Source organism: Ictidomys tridecemlineatus, chromosome 2 (assembly GCF_052094955.1).
Source record: "Ictidomys tridecemlineatus isolate mIctTri1 chromosome 2, mIctTri1.hap1, whole genome shotgun sequence".
Lineage (NCBI taxonomy): Eukaryota > Metazoa > Chordata > Mammalia > Rodentia > Sciuridae > Ictidomys > Ictidomys tridecemlineatus.
Window position 1 is genome coordinate 71,227,831 of NC_135478.1, and position 14,485 is coordinate 71,242,315.

At 41.2% G+C, this 14,485-nt stretch overlaps 1 protein-coding gene across 9 annotated transcripts in view; it reads left to right on the forward strand.

The window, feature by feature from the left end:
* Positions 1 to 14,485, forward strand: part of Hira (histone cell cycle regulator) — a 97,971-nt gene that overhangs the window by 13,313 nt on the left and 70,173 nt on the right. For 7 of the 9 annotated variants that reach the window (XM_021732692.3, XM_078038773.1, XM_078038774.1 and 4 more), the window contains exons 2-4: positions 9,906 to 9,968; positions 11,853 to 11,963; positions 13,132 to 13,222. In XM_021732692.3, coding sequence (XP_021588367.1) covers positions 9,906 to 9,968; positions 11,853 to 11,963; positions 13,132 to 13,222 — 265 coding nt within the window. Of the gene's footprint in view, positions 1 to 9,905; positions 9,969 to 11,852; positions 11,964 to 12,038; positions 12,173 to 13,131; positions 13,223 to 14,485 lie in introns of those variants that run through there. The other 2 variants (XM_040291039.1, XM_078038775.1) reach the window with 2 other exon arrangements.

Genomic DNA, 14,485 nt, shown 5'->3' on the forward strand with positions numbered 1-14,485 from the left:
TGCTGTTTATCTGTCCATCTGTCAATGGATACTTGAGTTGTTTCCAACCTCTTGGCTATTATGAATAATGCTGCATAGACATGGATGTATCTTTATGTTTTATGTTTATATTTTGTATTTCAAGATCTTCAAGATCCTGTTTTCAGCTCATTTGGGTATGTACTTAGAAGTGGAATTGCTGGATCATAGTAATACTATTTTTAATTTTTTGAGGAACCAAAGTAGTAGTTTTCCTTAATAGCCTCACCATTTTACTTTTCCCCAAATAGTGCACAATTTCCAATTTCTTGACACTCTTGCCAACACTTGTTAGTTTACAGTTTGATAGAAACCTTTCTAATAGGAATGAAGTGATATTGAATTATGATTTTGATGTGCATTTCCTTAATGGTTAGTGATATTGAGCATTATATTTTATTTTATTTGGTACCAGGAATTGAACCCATAAGAGCTTAACCACTGAACTATATCCCTAGTCTTCCCCACCCTCCACTTTATATTTTATTCTGAGATATGGTGTTGCTAAGTTGCTTAGGGCCTTGCTAAGTTGCTGAGGCTGGCCTCCAACTTGGGGATCATCCTGCCTCAGCTTCCCAAGATGCTGGGATTACAGGCAGGTACACTATACCCTGCTGAGCATCTTATACTTGGCCATTTGTGTATCTTCTTTGGACAAATGTCTTTTCAAGTCTTGTGTCATTTTTGAGATGGGTTTTAAATTTTTGTTGCTGAGTTTTAGAATTTATATTTTCTGGTTATCCTTTGTCAGGTCATTTGTAATATTTTCTCCCATTCTGTGGGTTGCCTTTTTCACTCCACTGATAATATTCCTTAATGCATAGTATTTTTTAATTTTGATGAAGTTCTATTTTTTAGTTGTGTATGCCTTTGCTATCATATCTAAAAGTCATTGCTATTTCCAATGTCATGAAACTTTTTCTCTGTTTTCTTCTGAGAGTTTTATGGTTTTAAGTTTTGTAAGTATTTGATACATTTGGAGTTAATTTTTGTATATGATATTAGGTGAGGGTTCAACTTTACTCTTGCATGTGCAACTTTCCAAACATTTGTGGAAAAAATTTTCCTTGCCCAATTAAATGGTCTTGACACCCTTATAACAATAATGGACCCAGCTGGCATGGTAGCTCCATAGAAGAATAAGTACTTAGCATGGATGGGTTCAGTCTCCAGTACCAATAATAAAAACAATTTTTTTTTAAAAATTAACCAACCATATAAAGGGATTGTTTCTAGGCCTCCTGTTCTGTTCCATTGGCCTGTATATCTGTCAGTATGTTTAATCCCACACTGTTTTGGTTAGTGTAGGTTTATAATAACTTTTGAAATCAGAAAGTGTGTGATCTCCAACCCCCTCCTCTTCATACCCCCTCCCCAAGGTTTTTTCAGCTGTTCAGGGTTCTTTAAGATAGGAATTTTAGGATGGGTTGGGGGGGTGCAAAACTTGCTGTCAGGATTTGATAGGGATTGCAAGAAATTTGTAGTAGTTTTGACATCTTAAAGATAGTGAGTCTTGTAATACATGAATACAAGGCATGCCTTTCAACTTATTTATGTCTTTAATTTCCTTTGCGTGTTTTGTAATTTTCAATGTGAATCTTCCATCTCCTTGGTTAAGTTTATTCCTAAGTATTTTATTCTTTTTGATTCTGTTGTAAGTGGAATTGTTTGCTTACTTTCCTTTTCAGATTTTTCATTGTTAGTATATAAAAATGCAGCTGATTTTTATTTAATTTTGTGTCCTGTAACCCTGCTGAATTTATTTCTTGATGTTAACAGTTTTGTTTTGTTTTGTTTCGGTGCTGGGAATAAGCCCAGAATCTTACACATGCTAATAAGCACATGCTCTACCACCAAGCTACTCTCCCAGTTCCATCAACAGGTTTTTTTGTTTGTTTGTTTGTAGAATCTTCAGGGTTTTCTACATATAGGATTATGTCATCTACATCTAACTTGTATTTTAGTATCGTTTCATAGCTTCCCCAGTACTTGGAATTGAACTCGGGAGCACCCTACTTTTGAACTGCATCCTAGCTCTTTTTATTTTTTTTATTTTGAGACAGAGTTTCACCAAGTTTCTGAGGTTGACTTCAAACTTGTGATCTTCCTGCCTTAGCATCCCAAGTCATTGGAATTATAGGCATGTAACTCCAAGCCTAGCTCATAACTCCTTTTTAAAAATAAATGCTTCAAACATTTATCCACTTTTTAAACTTGGGGTTGATCTCAGGGTACTTAATCCCTGAACCACATCCCCAGTCTTTTTTATTATTTTGAGACAGGATCTCAGCTAAGTTATTTAGGAACTCCCTAAATTGCTGAGGCTGCCCTCAAACTTGTGATCCTCCTCCCTCAGCCTTCTGAGTTGCTGGGATTATAGGCATGTTCCACCATGGCTAGCTATATTTACCTACTTTTATCTCTGAATTTACCTATATTTATTTAAGCTAAGTTCTGTTGGGCAGCTTCCAGGAACAAGTTGCTGTGGGCAAAAGCCTTAAATTTCCCTAAGCTCTAGCAGAATGTTCACGTTGCATATTCTAGTCAAGTCTACATAGCCATCAGAATATAAAAACCCAAGAAATGGGCACAGTGGTGTACATGCCTATAGTTAAGGCTAGTGTGTTTTTGGGTGACTGAGGCAGATCACTTGAGCCCAGTTTGAGGCTACCCTGTGCAACATAATCAGATCCCGTATCCAAAAAAAAAAAAAAAAAAAGCCCAGAGACTTACAGAGCTCATACTAAATATCTGTAGGACTCTCACAGGAGAGTGGGGAACTGAAGCTTCAAACCTTGGTTCTTGTGTCCCAAGAAAAGAAAATTTAAAGCCAAACATGAAAACCCAAGCAAAATAATTTGTTAAAAGTGAAAATAAAGTAAGACCAAAGCAAAGAACACTCAAGAGAGAGTAGGTCATCTTCTAGTAGAAAAGGAAAAGTAGTGTTACTTCCAAATGTATTGTATTTGTTGTATGCCAAGAGAACTGGAATCTGCCTTCTACAGTCTTCACCAATCAAATGTTTAACTCCTTCTCCACATTGGGTGGGGGTGAGTTTTTGAATGTAGATGGTCCTTTCTGGAACTGTCGGTGACCATCTCATTGGGGTGTTTGGGGGTTCCATCTAAAGTCAGTTCTATGTTAATATGGGTTCTGGACAAACTCCACCTGTGCTATTAATGTAATTTCTGAAATACATTGAGAAACCTGTTGCCATAAATCCTAATTTTACAGTGACCTCAGTAGACTCTGTCAGGAGTTAGCCCCATTGTTCTTTCATACCAGGGATTGAACCCAGGGGTGCTTAACCACTGAGCCAGGTCCCCAGCACTTTTTTTTTTTTTTTTTTTGAGACAAAGTCTCACTAAGTTGCTAAGGCTGGCTTTGAATATGTGATCTCCTGCCTCAGCCTCCTGAGCCTCTGGAATTATAGGTGTGCACCACTGCACCTGGCTGATCTTTCCTTCTTCTTTTTAAATTTTAATTTGAATTTGTATTTTTATATTTTTTAGTTATCAGTGGACCTTTATTTTATTTATTTATATGCAGTGCTGAGAATTGAACCCAGTGCCTCATGCATGCTAGGCTTTACCACTGAGCCATAACCCCAGCCCCCAGGTCATAATATTTTAAAACTCCTTTTTAATGCACCCTTTGAGACAGACTAAAATGCTAGCTCACATTGCTTCTAAGATGCATCTGTTCCATGTTTTAACATTTCTTATAGTGGGATGCATCTTGATGAAAGCTATAATTGATTTAACTGGCAACATGTTTCCTTTCTTTAGTGTAATACAGCAGATAGACAAAATACAGTAGTGGACATACAAAGGTGTGGTGCTGGCTCTCTACTTCCTTCATTTGGGTCCCAAGAAAGACACTCATATCCTGTCAATAGGAAGGGACCCTTTCTAAAAGGGCTTTCTGAATGGAGTTTAAAAAAAAAAAAAAAAACTTTCACCTTGGCTAGTCAAAAGAACTTTTCCTGTGGCACAGCACAATTATGATAGGGTGAGTTGCCAGCTACCTCCAGAGTTGACATAACAAAAGATATATTTACATTCACAGCTAGACCTTGCCCATCTATATTGAGCTCTGCTCTGCAGCAACGTGTGAGGCCTTTTATTGACTCCATGCTATGTGACCTCTGCCTGAAATTCCTTCCCATGCTCTTTTCATTGGTTCCCCTTGACCTTTGGGACTCAATTTGGTTGTCAAGTCCTGGGCTATTGGGTAGCTTTCTTCTATGTAGCTGTTTGTCACTGGACATACTACCAGTGAGGTTTGTGTGATCATCTGTTAATTCTGGGAGCTTCCTGAGAGCAAGGGCTATACTGTGCATATCTTTACTTTGCCATCCATAAATGTGGACTGGGCAAGAAGGCATTGTGTTTATACTGTGAATGGATGTGTTCTGAAGGTCAGAGGCCATAATTGGCACCTGTGCAGTTGAGTCCTAGGCATGGCCTGGCTAAGCCTCTGTGCACTCTTGAGTAATCAGGGTGGACTGTGTTTCTGATATGCTTTCTAACGAGGCTAATATAATACATCTCACAGACTTCTGGGCAAAAAGCACTCCCAAGAGCCAAGGGAATGTTCCTCCCTGATGTCTTTTAAGACTTAAGCTCCCATCACATAAAACCTTTTGGTTAAGTCAACTGAAGCAGAAAAGCAAATGTAATAATATTTTGTGTTATCTTTTATTATATAATGAACTACCCTAAAACTTACTGGCTTAAAATAATAATGATTTGTTATTTGCTTATGATTCTGCAACTTGGCAGGGCTCAGTGGATTCAACTCATCTCAACTCTACGGAATCTGCTAGGAAATCTCAAGCACCTTGAGGCTAGAATGCCTCAGTTGCCTGTGTCTAGAGTCTTGATTCTCATTGTTGCTGGCTTCAATCCTCTCCATGTAGCCAGCTTGGGCCTCCTCAGAGCATGGCGGTCTCAAGATAGTTGGCTTCCTTACATGGCAACTGGATTTCTCTAGAGAGCAAAAGTGGAACTATGCTGCCATCTGTCATATTCTCTTGGTTAAAGCAGGTCACAGAGCTAGTGCTAATTCAAGTCAAGAGAAGTACACAAGAGTGGCAATCCTAGGGAGTTGTGGCTTATTGGAGCCTGCTGAAGTAGCCAAACAGTAGTTTGCCATATAGCAGCCCACAGGCCTGAAGTGTCCAGCTCAGCAAGTCCAAAAGCCTATACCAGATCATCAGGACCCAAAGTGATTTCTAGCACACTCATGTTCTATCTCCCGTCCCTCCCTCCTTTGCTTTATGCCTGTGGGCTTTTCCTTTGTTCCCTCTAGACAGCATTATTTCTACCCTCATAGCAACTCCAGATTGTGTCACTTTGCTGAGCAGCATCCCATAGTATCTAAAGTCTCAGGCTGTGGAGCCTGGTGCTTGGACTCTACTAGGCAGCTGTGTGGTGTTGGGCAACTTTCCAAATCTCTCTGCATACCTGTTTTCTCCTCCTTGTGTAAAAGGAGAATGTCAGAAATATCTATTTCCTCAAAAAATGAGGACTGAGGGGCTGGGATTGTGGCTCAGTGGTAGAGCCCTTGCCTCACATGCATGAGGCACTGGGTTGGATTCTCAGCACCACATATAAATGAATAAATAAAAAACAAAGGTCCATCAACAACTAAAAAATAAATAAATAAATGAGGACTGAAGCCACCATGTAACTCAACTGTCCCACTCCTTAATATTATCCAAAAAAAAAAAAACAGAATCAGCCTCCTGTAATGATAGAGCCACATTGTTTATAGCAGTACAATTCACAGTAGCCAAAGATATGGAATGAGCCCAGATGCGCAGTTCAATCCCTGGTTCCCCCCACCCCCAAAAAGAAATGTAGTATATATACACAATGAAGTTTTACTCATCCATAAAAAAGAATAATATTATGGCATTTGCTGGTAAAGATGAAGCTGGAACACATCATGCTAAGTCAAATAAACTAGACTCAGAAACAAGGATTAGGGCTGGGGTTATGGCTCAGTGGTAGAGTGCTTGCCTAGCATGTGTGTGGCACTGGGTTCATTTCTTAGACCACATATAAACAAATGTCTATCAACAACTAAAATATTTTTTAAAATATTTATTTTTTACTTTTAGGTGTACACATTTATTTTTATGTGATGCTGAGAATAAAACTAAGTGCCTCACGCATGCTAAGCGATCGTGCTACCACTTGAGCCACATCCCCAGCCCCCAAAAAATTTTAAAAAGAAAATCAAGGATCAAATGTTCTTGCTCATATGTGGAAACTAGAGCAAAGTAAGCTGGGAAAAGAGGGAGTCTGATATCATAGAGGGATGATCAGCGAAGTAGGAGATTAAGGTGGAGGGAGGAGGGATGGGAAAGGAAAGGGAAGGAATGCTTAATGAATTTGACAGATGTTTGCTATTGTGCTTGTATAAATATTATATCACAGTAAATTCCACCTTTATATATATCTGTAAAGCAGTGTTTCAATCACCTTTTTGCACTATGACCAAAACCTGACAGCAATTTTAAAGGAAGAAAGGTTTATTTGGCTCACAGTTTCAGAGATCTCAGTCCATAGGTGGCCAACTCCATTGCTCTGGACCCAAGGTGAAGCAGAACATTGTGGCAGAAGAGAATGGAGGAGGAAAACAGCTCAGGACATGACATAGGAAACAGAGAGAGCTGCACTTACCAGGGTCAAAATATAAACCCCAAAGACATGTTCCCAGTGACCTACCTCCTCTAGCCAGTCCCTCCCTCCCTACAGTTACCACTTACTTAGTCCATATCAGTGGATTAAAGGATTGATTAGGCCATACCTCATAATCTAATTATTTCACCACTGAAAATTCTCATATTGTCTCACATGTGAGCTTTGGGGAACACCACAGGTCACAACAAGGTCACTTTTGGTCACAGTGACACATAAATGAGTGTAGGATAGACCCGTAGAATAGAAGAAGGAAAATTCGGAGGCCGGGGGAGGGTACCAGAGAGTGAAATGGGTAAATTAAATTCCATGCATTTTACACATGTCTGAATGAACCCAACTGTTATGTACAACTATAATGTAGCAAAAAAAGAAGGAGGGGGGATATTTACTCCAGAAGATAGTTTAAGATTTAGAGAATACCTGAGCTCTGCTTCCCATATATTTTGAGGGGCAAATGCTCAAAAACGTGTCCTGGGCCGGGGAGGATTGATTCTGGCCTTGGAAATGTAGTGTTTCACAGGACATGCCCTAGCATGACTCTGGCTCTCCTAGGGGCTGGCATATCATAACTTTACCATGAGACCTTCAGTAGAGGTGGTTGCATTGGTGGGGCCCAGTCTCTGCCTCTTGCTATCCTGACCACACTTGGTGAAGTGTTCTCTTCTGAATTTCACAAGACTTTTAGTGGTGCTGATTTTTCCCTGCCCCCTGGTATCTAGCAGGACTCACAGCTTAGGTCTTAGTGCTGGGTGCACAGTTGTTCTCACCATTCTGCATAGCCATCAAGGTAGCAGAATCTACATGGCTCAGAGCTGAGCCTGTGTCCCCAAATGTCCTTTCACATTTCTCAGGTCTTTCCCTAGGTGAACAAGAAAGTGATCACTTTCCTCCCAGCTCCTTAGCCTGTAGAAAGTGTGGGGCCCAGGAAGGTGTGGGCATGCCAGCTTTCTTGAGTTCTTTCTTGAGGGTTAAGATAGGACTAATTAGGATCTATCATATCTGGCCTGTCAAGACTGATTTACAGGTCTCTCTTGCCTCCCACCTGAGTACATCAACTATCAGACCTGCTCCTTGAAAGCTGGGTAGAACACAAGCTATGTGGAGGTTTGTCTCATGACCCCTTGGGATTAACACTTGGAACAGACTAGGGCTGAGTCTCCTGTGTATTGGGGACAGCTCTGAGCATACTGCCTGTACTTCAGGAAGGTGGTGAACAGCTGCTTTGAGCTTGACCAGTCTCTATAGAGCTCTCGCTCTTAGGTGTGGGCCTTGAAGTCACTGAGGGACTCAGGGACCAGGCTAGGGCCTACCAGCATGATAACAGGGCCCTGTTGTGGTAGCTTTTGTTGTTTTATCATTCATTACGTATTAGAGAAGATAGAACGTGTATGATTTCCACACTTTCCAAGGGTTTCTACTAATTCCCTGAGACAACTAAGGTATTTGTATTTGGCCTTGCATAGCTATTTCTCCTACTATCACATAAATGACTAGTAAAAAGAAATTTGTATTTCCTCTTGTCTGATAGAAGCTCATGTTTGATTTGATCGCACAACTGTGGTCCTCTGGAAGATGAGGTGTGCTGGGTGTTGCCTGGAACCCATGCTAGGCATTGCCTTTGGTACCAGCATTGGATTTTCCACATTTGTGTGGGAGCTCTGGCAGACTTTATAGCTTTGGGAAGCCTCCACTTGCTCCCACCCCACTCTCACCTTGCTGTATGATTCTGAAGCTGGTAACTCTCATCCCAGTGTCCACACTGCTTCCTCTTAGGTGACAGACAACATCTTCAATTAAGTGATTCTTGATATTATGGTTTTGATATGAGGTGTTCCCCAAAAGCTTCTGTGTTCATTCAGGAATATTCGGAGGTGAAATGATTAGATTATGAGAGCTGTAACCTAATCAGCTCATCCTATATTGAGTGAACTAACTGGGTGGTAACTGTAGGCAAGTAGGGTGTGGCTGGAGGAGGTAGTATGCCCTGAAAGCATTCATCTTCTCTCTGGCCCTTCACCCGCTCTCTCTACTTCCTGGCCACAGCAATTTCCCTCTGCTGTCCCCTTCCACCAGTGTTCTGCCTCACCTCTGGCCCATAGCAATGGAGTCAGCCACCCATAGATTAAACCTTTGAAACCATGAGCCCCAAATTTTTGGTCTTGTCAGGTCATAACAAGGTCACTTTTGGTCACAGTGATAAAAAGCTAACTAATACCCTTTGCCTATGTCAGCAATTATTTATGCTCAGTTTGTTGTCATGCATCTAATCTGTCACTGAGTAAATATTACAGAGCTGATGTTCACCAGGCATTGTGCTAAAGGCTGAAGATAACTGTGGTAAACTCAGTAACAAATGATATTGAAGCTCTTGGCCTGGAAGCAGATCAGGGAGTTGGTGAAAGACCCACCAGACACCAGGCCCCTGGATTACCTTACTCAGTCTACTTATAGTATTTTCACCAATCTGGACCACCCTCTAGCCATGGGCTCCTTCACAGTGGGCCCTGTGGGGCTTCCAAGAACTAGCCACAGCCCTATCTCCTCAGCAACTGAACATCTGATTTAACATTGAACATAACACAATTTTGGAGGTTCCACCAGAGGAGATACTGAGGAGCAGACTTGATGTGGACTTTGATGCCATAAAAACATACAAGAAGGCTTTCTAAAAGCAGAAGCCTGATGGGGCCTCTGTACTGTAGCCAGCTGCTGGTCCTGCTCAGCTTCAGACAGCCAATTAGAAAGGATGAAGAATGTCCTTTTTTCCAGGCTATCAGCCAAATGCAGACCCATAGACAAAGGTAGACAGGGAGATGCCAGCAGGTATAGCTTTATACTCCTTTTATTAAGTACCTGTAACTCAGAGCTTTTAATCCCATGTCCTCAAAAAGTGGCAGACAAATGCTCAGTCATTCTCAATGACAGAATACTTTGATGTAACGTTGGACCCTCAACTATCTAATGTTGCTCAGAGTCTTTCCACAGCTTAGACTTTAACCGAAACTAATAGATTACTATACTTTCTTGTGTGTAATTTACCTGTAGCCTGTTATTTTGTCTGAGGTACAGGAATTAAAGATAGTACATGACTAGTCAGTATTTTAAAATTCAGTGTTCTCCAGTGAATAAAATGCCAATTTAGATGTTTTGTGCTTTTTTCTTCTTTGTTTTTAGGCAAACCGATTTTTTCAGTTGATATTCACCCTGATGGGACCAAGTTCGCAACTGGAGGACAAGGTATGTTTATGGAGTGAGCCTGGGAGAGCATCACAGTTCTGTTGCCTTGCTCTGCTTCCCCTGGTTATCTTAGTTAAGATAGCGGTAAAGAGTTAATTTATTATTTTTTCAATATAGATGTGACTCAGTTTAAAATATGCAACTTTTTTTTCCAGTACTGAATTCTATCACTGAGCTATATCCCCAGCTGTTTTTATTTTTTAATCTTGAGACAGGATCTCACTAAGTTGCCAAATATGGCCTTCAATTTGTGATTTTCCTGCCTTGGCCTCCTGAGTGGCTATAGAATTCCAGGCATGCACCACCACATGGCTAAAATATGTTTAAATAAGATAAAGGTATTGTGTCCAACTACAACTAAAACATAAATATTTAAAAATAAATAAATTTTGCATTCCCATGCCAGGCTTATTGAGCATAGAGAGGCAGGTGGTAGGTACCCTGGGCATAAGCCCAGTTCCCAGAGGCAAGAGATCTGTCAGGGGTTTTCTTGACTAAAAAGGGGAAGGGATAGTTAAACTGCTAAGTAATAATAATCAGATAATAATTTAGCCCATCTTCTGGTTAAAGGAATTCAATTAGGTTAAAGTGAGAGTTCATTGTGGGCAAGTAAGAATGCCCATGGCATTTGAAGATATGATACATAGTATTGTCAGTGTGCTTCATTCAGTGTCTGTTGCAGTGTTGCAGTAACTTTGCTCTGTTTGGAAAATCACAGCCATTTTTTATCCCATTACAAGATGTATACATCGTGATAGGAAGTGGCAGGACCCAGTACCTTTATCCCCAGCGGGTTTGCCACAAAACAGGGCCTCACTTTCCAGCCAGGCCTCCCTGGGCAGCCCCTAGAGTGCCTTTGTGTTTGCATTCTCAGGTGAGGTGCTGCAAGATGGGTTGGCAGTAGAACCTTCTCCTGGGAGCCAGGGAGCAAAAAGGGAATACAGGGAAGCTATGGGCAGGGAGGCCTTTCTCTGCTTCCTGGGTACTGGGAGAAGAGCCTGCAGTCTCACATAAGAGTGCTAGATTTAGGGAAAAATGGGTGGTTATCCACAGGGGCAACATATCTTTCACCTAACTCAGAATAGCAAGGTCTTACTATTATTACTTACTTATTGACCAAGAGGAAATTCAGGCATTTCATTGTCACTTTGGCATGTGTATTTAAAGTATTTATTTTTTTCCCCTCTGTGTCAGCAGGTTAATGAGGAACTGTGCTTGTGTTAGTTATTAGTGATGGAAATCTTTGTAATTATTAGTAAAACGCACAGGTATATTTTTCAGCAGAGCAGTACATTAGCTTTTTACCATAGGAATCCTGAATTCCTTCTTTTGGTTTATCTCTCATCTGTAGGTGACTGCAAAGTATTTAGGGTACATTTCAGACTTGGGTTTAGAGTATGCAGTCAGCTCTGGAAGAACGTGGATTCCAGGCAGTACATTGAAGAAGGGAGGAAAATCCTGGTCAGACTGTGCTTTTCTCCTTGCTCTCTATGATATACAGACCTAAAAGGGTCTGGCACATCAGCTCTCTATCCTCTCCAGTTTAGGGATAAGGAGTTGGGTCCAGGACAGGGATGAGAACCTTCTAGGAGCCCCTCCTGAATTAGGAGGCCAGACCAGAACTCAGTCTCCTTGGTTTCTAGCAAGAGTTCTTTTCATAAAGTCAGGTTGGTCTCAGCTAGTACTAAGCCCATTCTTTTTTGGATTCCCATGAGGACTTGTTTTTCTTCACCTTTTTGCATGAGTAATTCAAGTTCAAACCCCTTAGACCTAGTCAATTACAACTTATGGAAACTAAATGAGGACTTCCCATAGTTAATATTATATATCCGTATCAAATTTTCACTCCTTGCACATTGAACTATTTTTGCTTCTTCATTTCAGGGCAGGATTCTGGGAAGGTTGTGATCTGGAATATGTCTCCAGTCCTCCAGGAGGATGACGAGAAGGATGAAAATATTCCCAAGATGCTTTGCCAGATGGACAATCACTTAGGTATTACAGAGTGGCCCTTTGCAGGCTTTGCGTGTTGGCAGAGTGCCCAAGGTTAGCACATGTGTTTGTAATTAGAAAGATAAGGCCCCGTGCGGCGGTAACTCCCCTCGGCCTGCTGTCTGAAGGCACAGATGTTGGCTGCACACCTGGGTGAGTTATTCAGCAGAAGACTCGGCCCGCCCACAGAACCATCTTTGGACAGTCTGCAGGTACCTCTGGTGATTTCCTGCTCATGAGTCGTTACTGCCTGATTCCATGGGGCTTTGGGGCCAGCAACCTGGACACAATAGGGTCCTTGGGAAGGGTGTATAAGAGACAACTTACCAAAATGTCTGAGGTTGATGCTGTATCACTCCAAGGCTCTCTGCCATGACTCTTTAGGCTGTTGGATAGTGCTTTGGTTTCCTTTCCTGCTGTAGTGCCATAATGTCTCACTCCTGAGATGCTCCATTAACAGTTAATGGCCTTTGGATGTCAGCCATTTGCTCTGTGTGTTCTTGTCCTCCCAAAATGCCTCTCAGTGTCCTTGGACCTGGAGCACAAGTTACTCACAGGCCGTGTATTGGCTACAACTTTGTTAGTGCTTATTACATTTCATGTCTTCCAAAGGCTGAGCTGTGTCTGTTTCTGGAGGCTCTGAACTAGCAGAGGCATGGGGGATTTCTGCTGGTCCAATCTGCATTGCTGACAAATTTATAAAATCCAAATTTAAAAGGTCTGACTCTGTCAAGTAGGATTAACTCAGAGTTTTATACTCTGCCAAACTGCTGCCCTAAAATTTCTGCAAAAGGCATCTTGACCTTTTTAATACAGATTTTTATTTTGAGAATAATTTCTGTTCAAAAATAACATCTCACCAATAGATAGCTCTTTTAAAATAATGAGATTTATCACTTTTTATAGAAATAAGCCTCCAGTTCTATTTCATTCAGCTAAGAATTCTCAGATTATGCATATTTTCCCCCTCCAGAATGTTCTCATAATTTGTTATAGAACAAGTAGGTTAGTGCTCTGACTGAATTGTTTCTCTGGGGCTCTCACACAGTAGATTCCTTAAATAGATTAGATGGATTAGATTTTATAAACCCTTCACATCTTGCCAAACTCTGCATAGAGCAAATGGGCGTGACTATTGGATTTTCATCACCCTATTTTTTTTTCTTCCCAGCATGTGTGAACTGTGTGCGGTGGTCAAACAGTGGGATGTATTTAGCTTCTGGGGGAGATGACAAACTGATTATGGTGTGGAAGCGGGCTACGTAAGCATCATTTTCCTTTCTTCACATTTAATTTTTAGAAGCTTCTTTGCTGGTCTTTATTAAGTCACTTTTCCCACCCTGGTGCTGAAGTCCCCAGAGCTCCTAACTTAATAAGTAGCAGGAAGTGCACATGGGTCAATAGCAGAAAATCTGGAGACCTCTGGCCTTGCTGCTGACTTGGACAGCCACTCCTTTGCAGGGCTGCGGGGCTTCCACCTGAGTAAGCCCTTCTGCTGCTGACATGATGGTTTCATTTGTTTTGTTCTTTAAATGAAATTTCACATGGAACCCCAACATATAAATTGCTAAAATCAAAGTGCTCGATGGGATCAAAATGGGGTTTCCAGTGTCCACCTTCTTTGCCACTTGCTTCATTTTCTGTCAGCTTCATCCTGGGCGTGAAGCCCCAGCCCTGCACCTAAAATGAGCTAACAGCAAATTATAATTTTATTTACCCCCAGGCATAAAGTGTGTCAGGATGGGTCCTGCAACTATGTCCCACGATAAATTCCCCTGGGACTCTAGGTCAGTCAGGCTGCAGCACCAGACCTTATACCATTGTTCAGCCAGAGTGACCCCATGGCTGGGGCTTTGAGAGCAGAGGCATGCTACCTCCTTGGACCCACTGGGCTGCCTCACAGACTCTGAGTTGGTACAGAGCTTTATAGGAGCAAAAGGTGTTCACAGAGGCTCACGCTGCCTCCACTAGGCCTTAAGTAACTGCTTTTCTGAAAAGAGTTAGTACCTGACGCTTGTGGTTTCTCCACCTTTGGTGATAGGGCAGGGCTATTTGATTCATTAGTAGGGGCCTCAACATTCTGTTTATTTTGCTACTTTAAATAGTCAACATAAATAACATTTAGTTCATAATTTGGAAAAGTAAAAAAGTGTGTAAAGGAAAAATGTATCTCATAATCCCATCATTTAAAAGGCCATGTTTGATATTTATAGGTATTTTTCTATGTTGTCCTTCTACTCAGTTTTAAACTTTGCATTAGTGGTATCATTGTATATGATGTCCTGTGGCCTGCTTCTTTCACTTAATATGTTGTGAACATTTTCCTGTGCAAGACTTGCAATGGCTGTGTAGTATTTCATCAACTGCATGGATCACAAGTTACCTAATTAGCTGCTTTTGTTCAGTAACCTGGTGCTTTCCAATCTGTCTATTTTTACTTTGTTGTGTCTGCCATGATAAGCCGTGCTACAGGACACATCTGTACAGAGCTCAAAGAACTCCATGAGTGCCTGTCTGACTCCTCT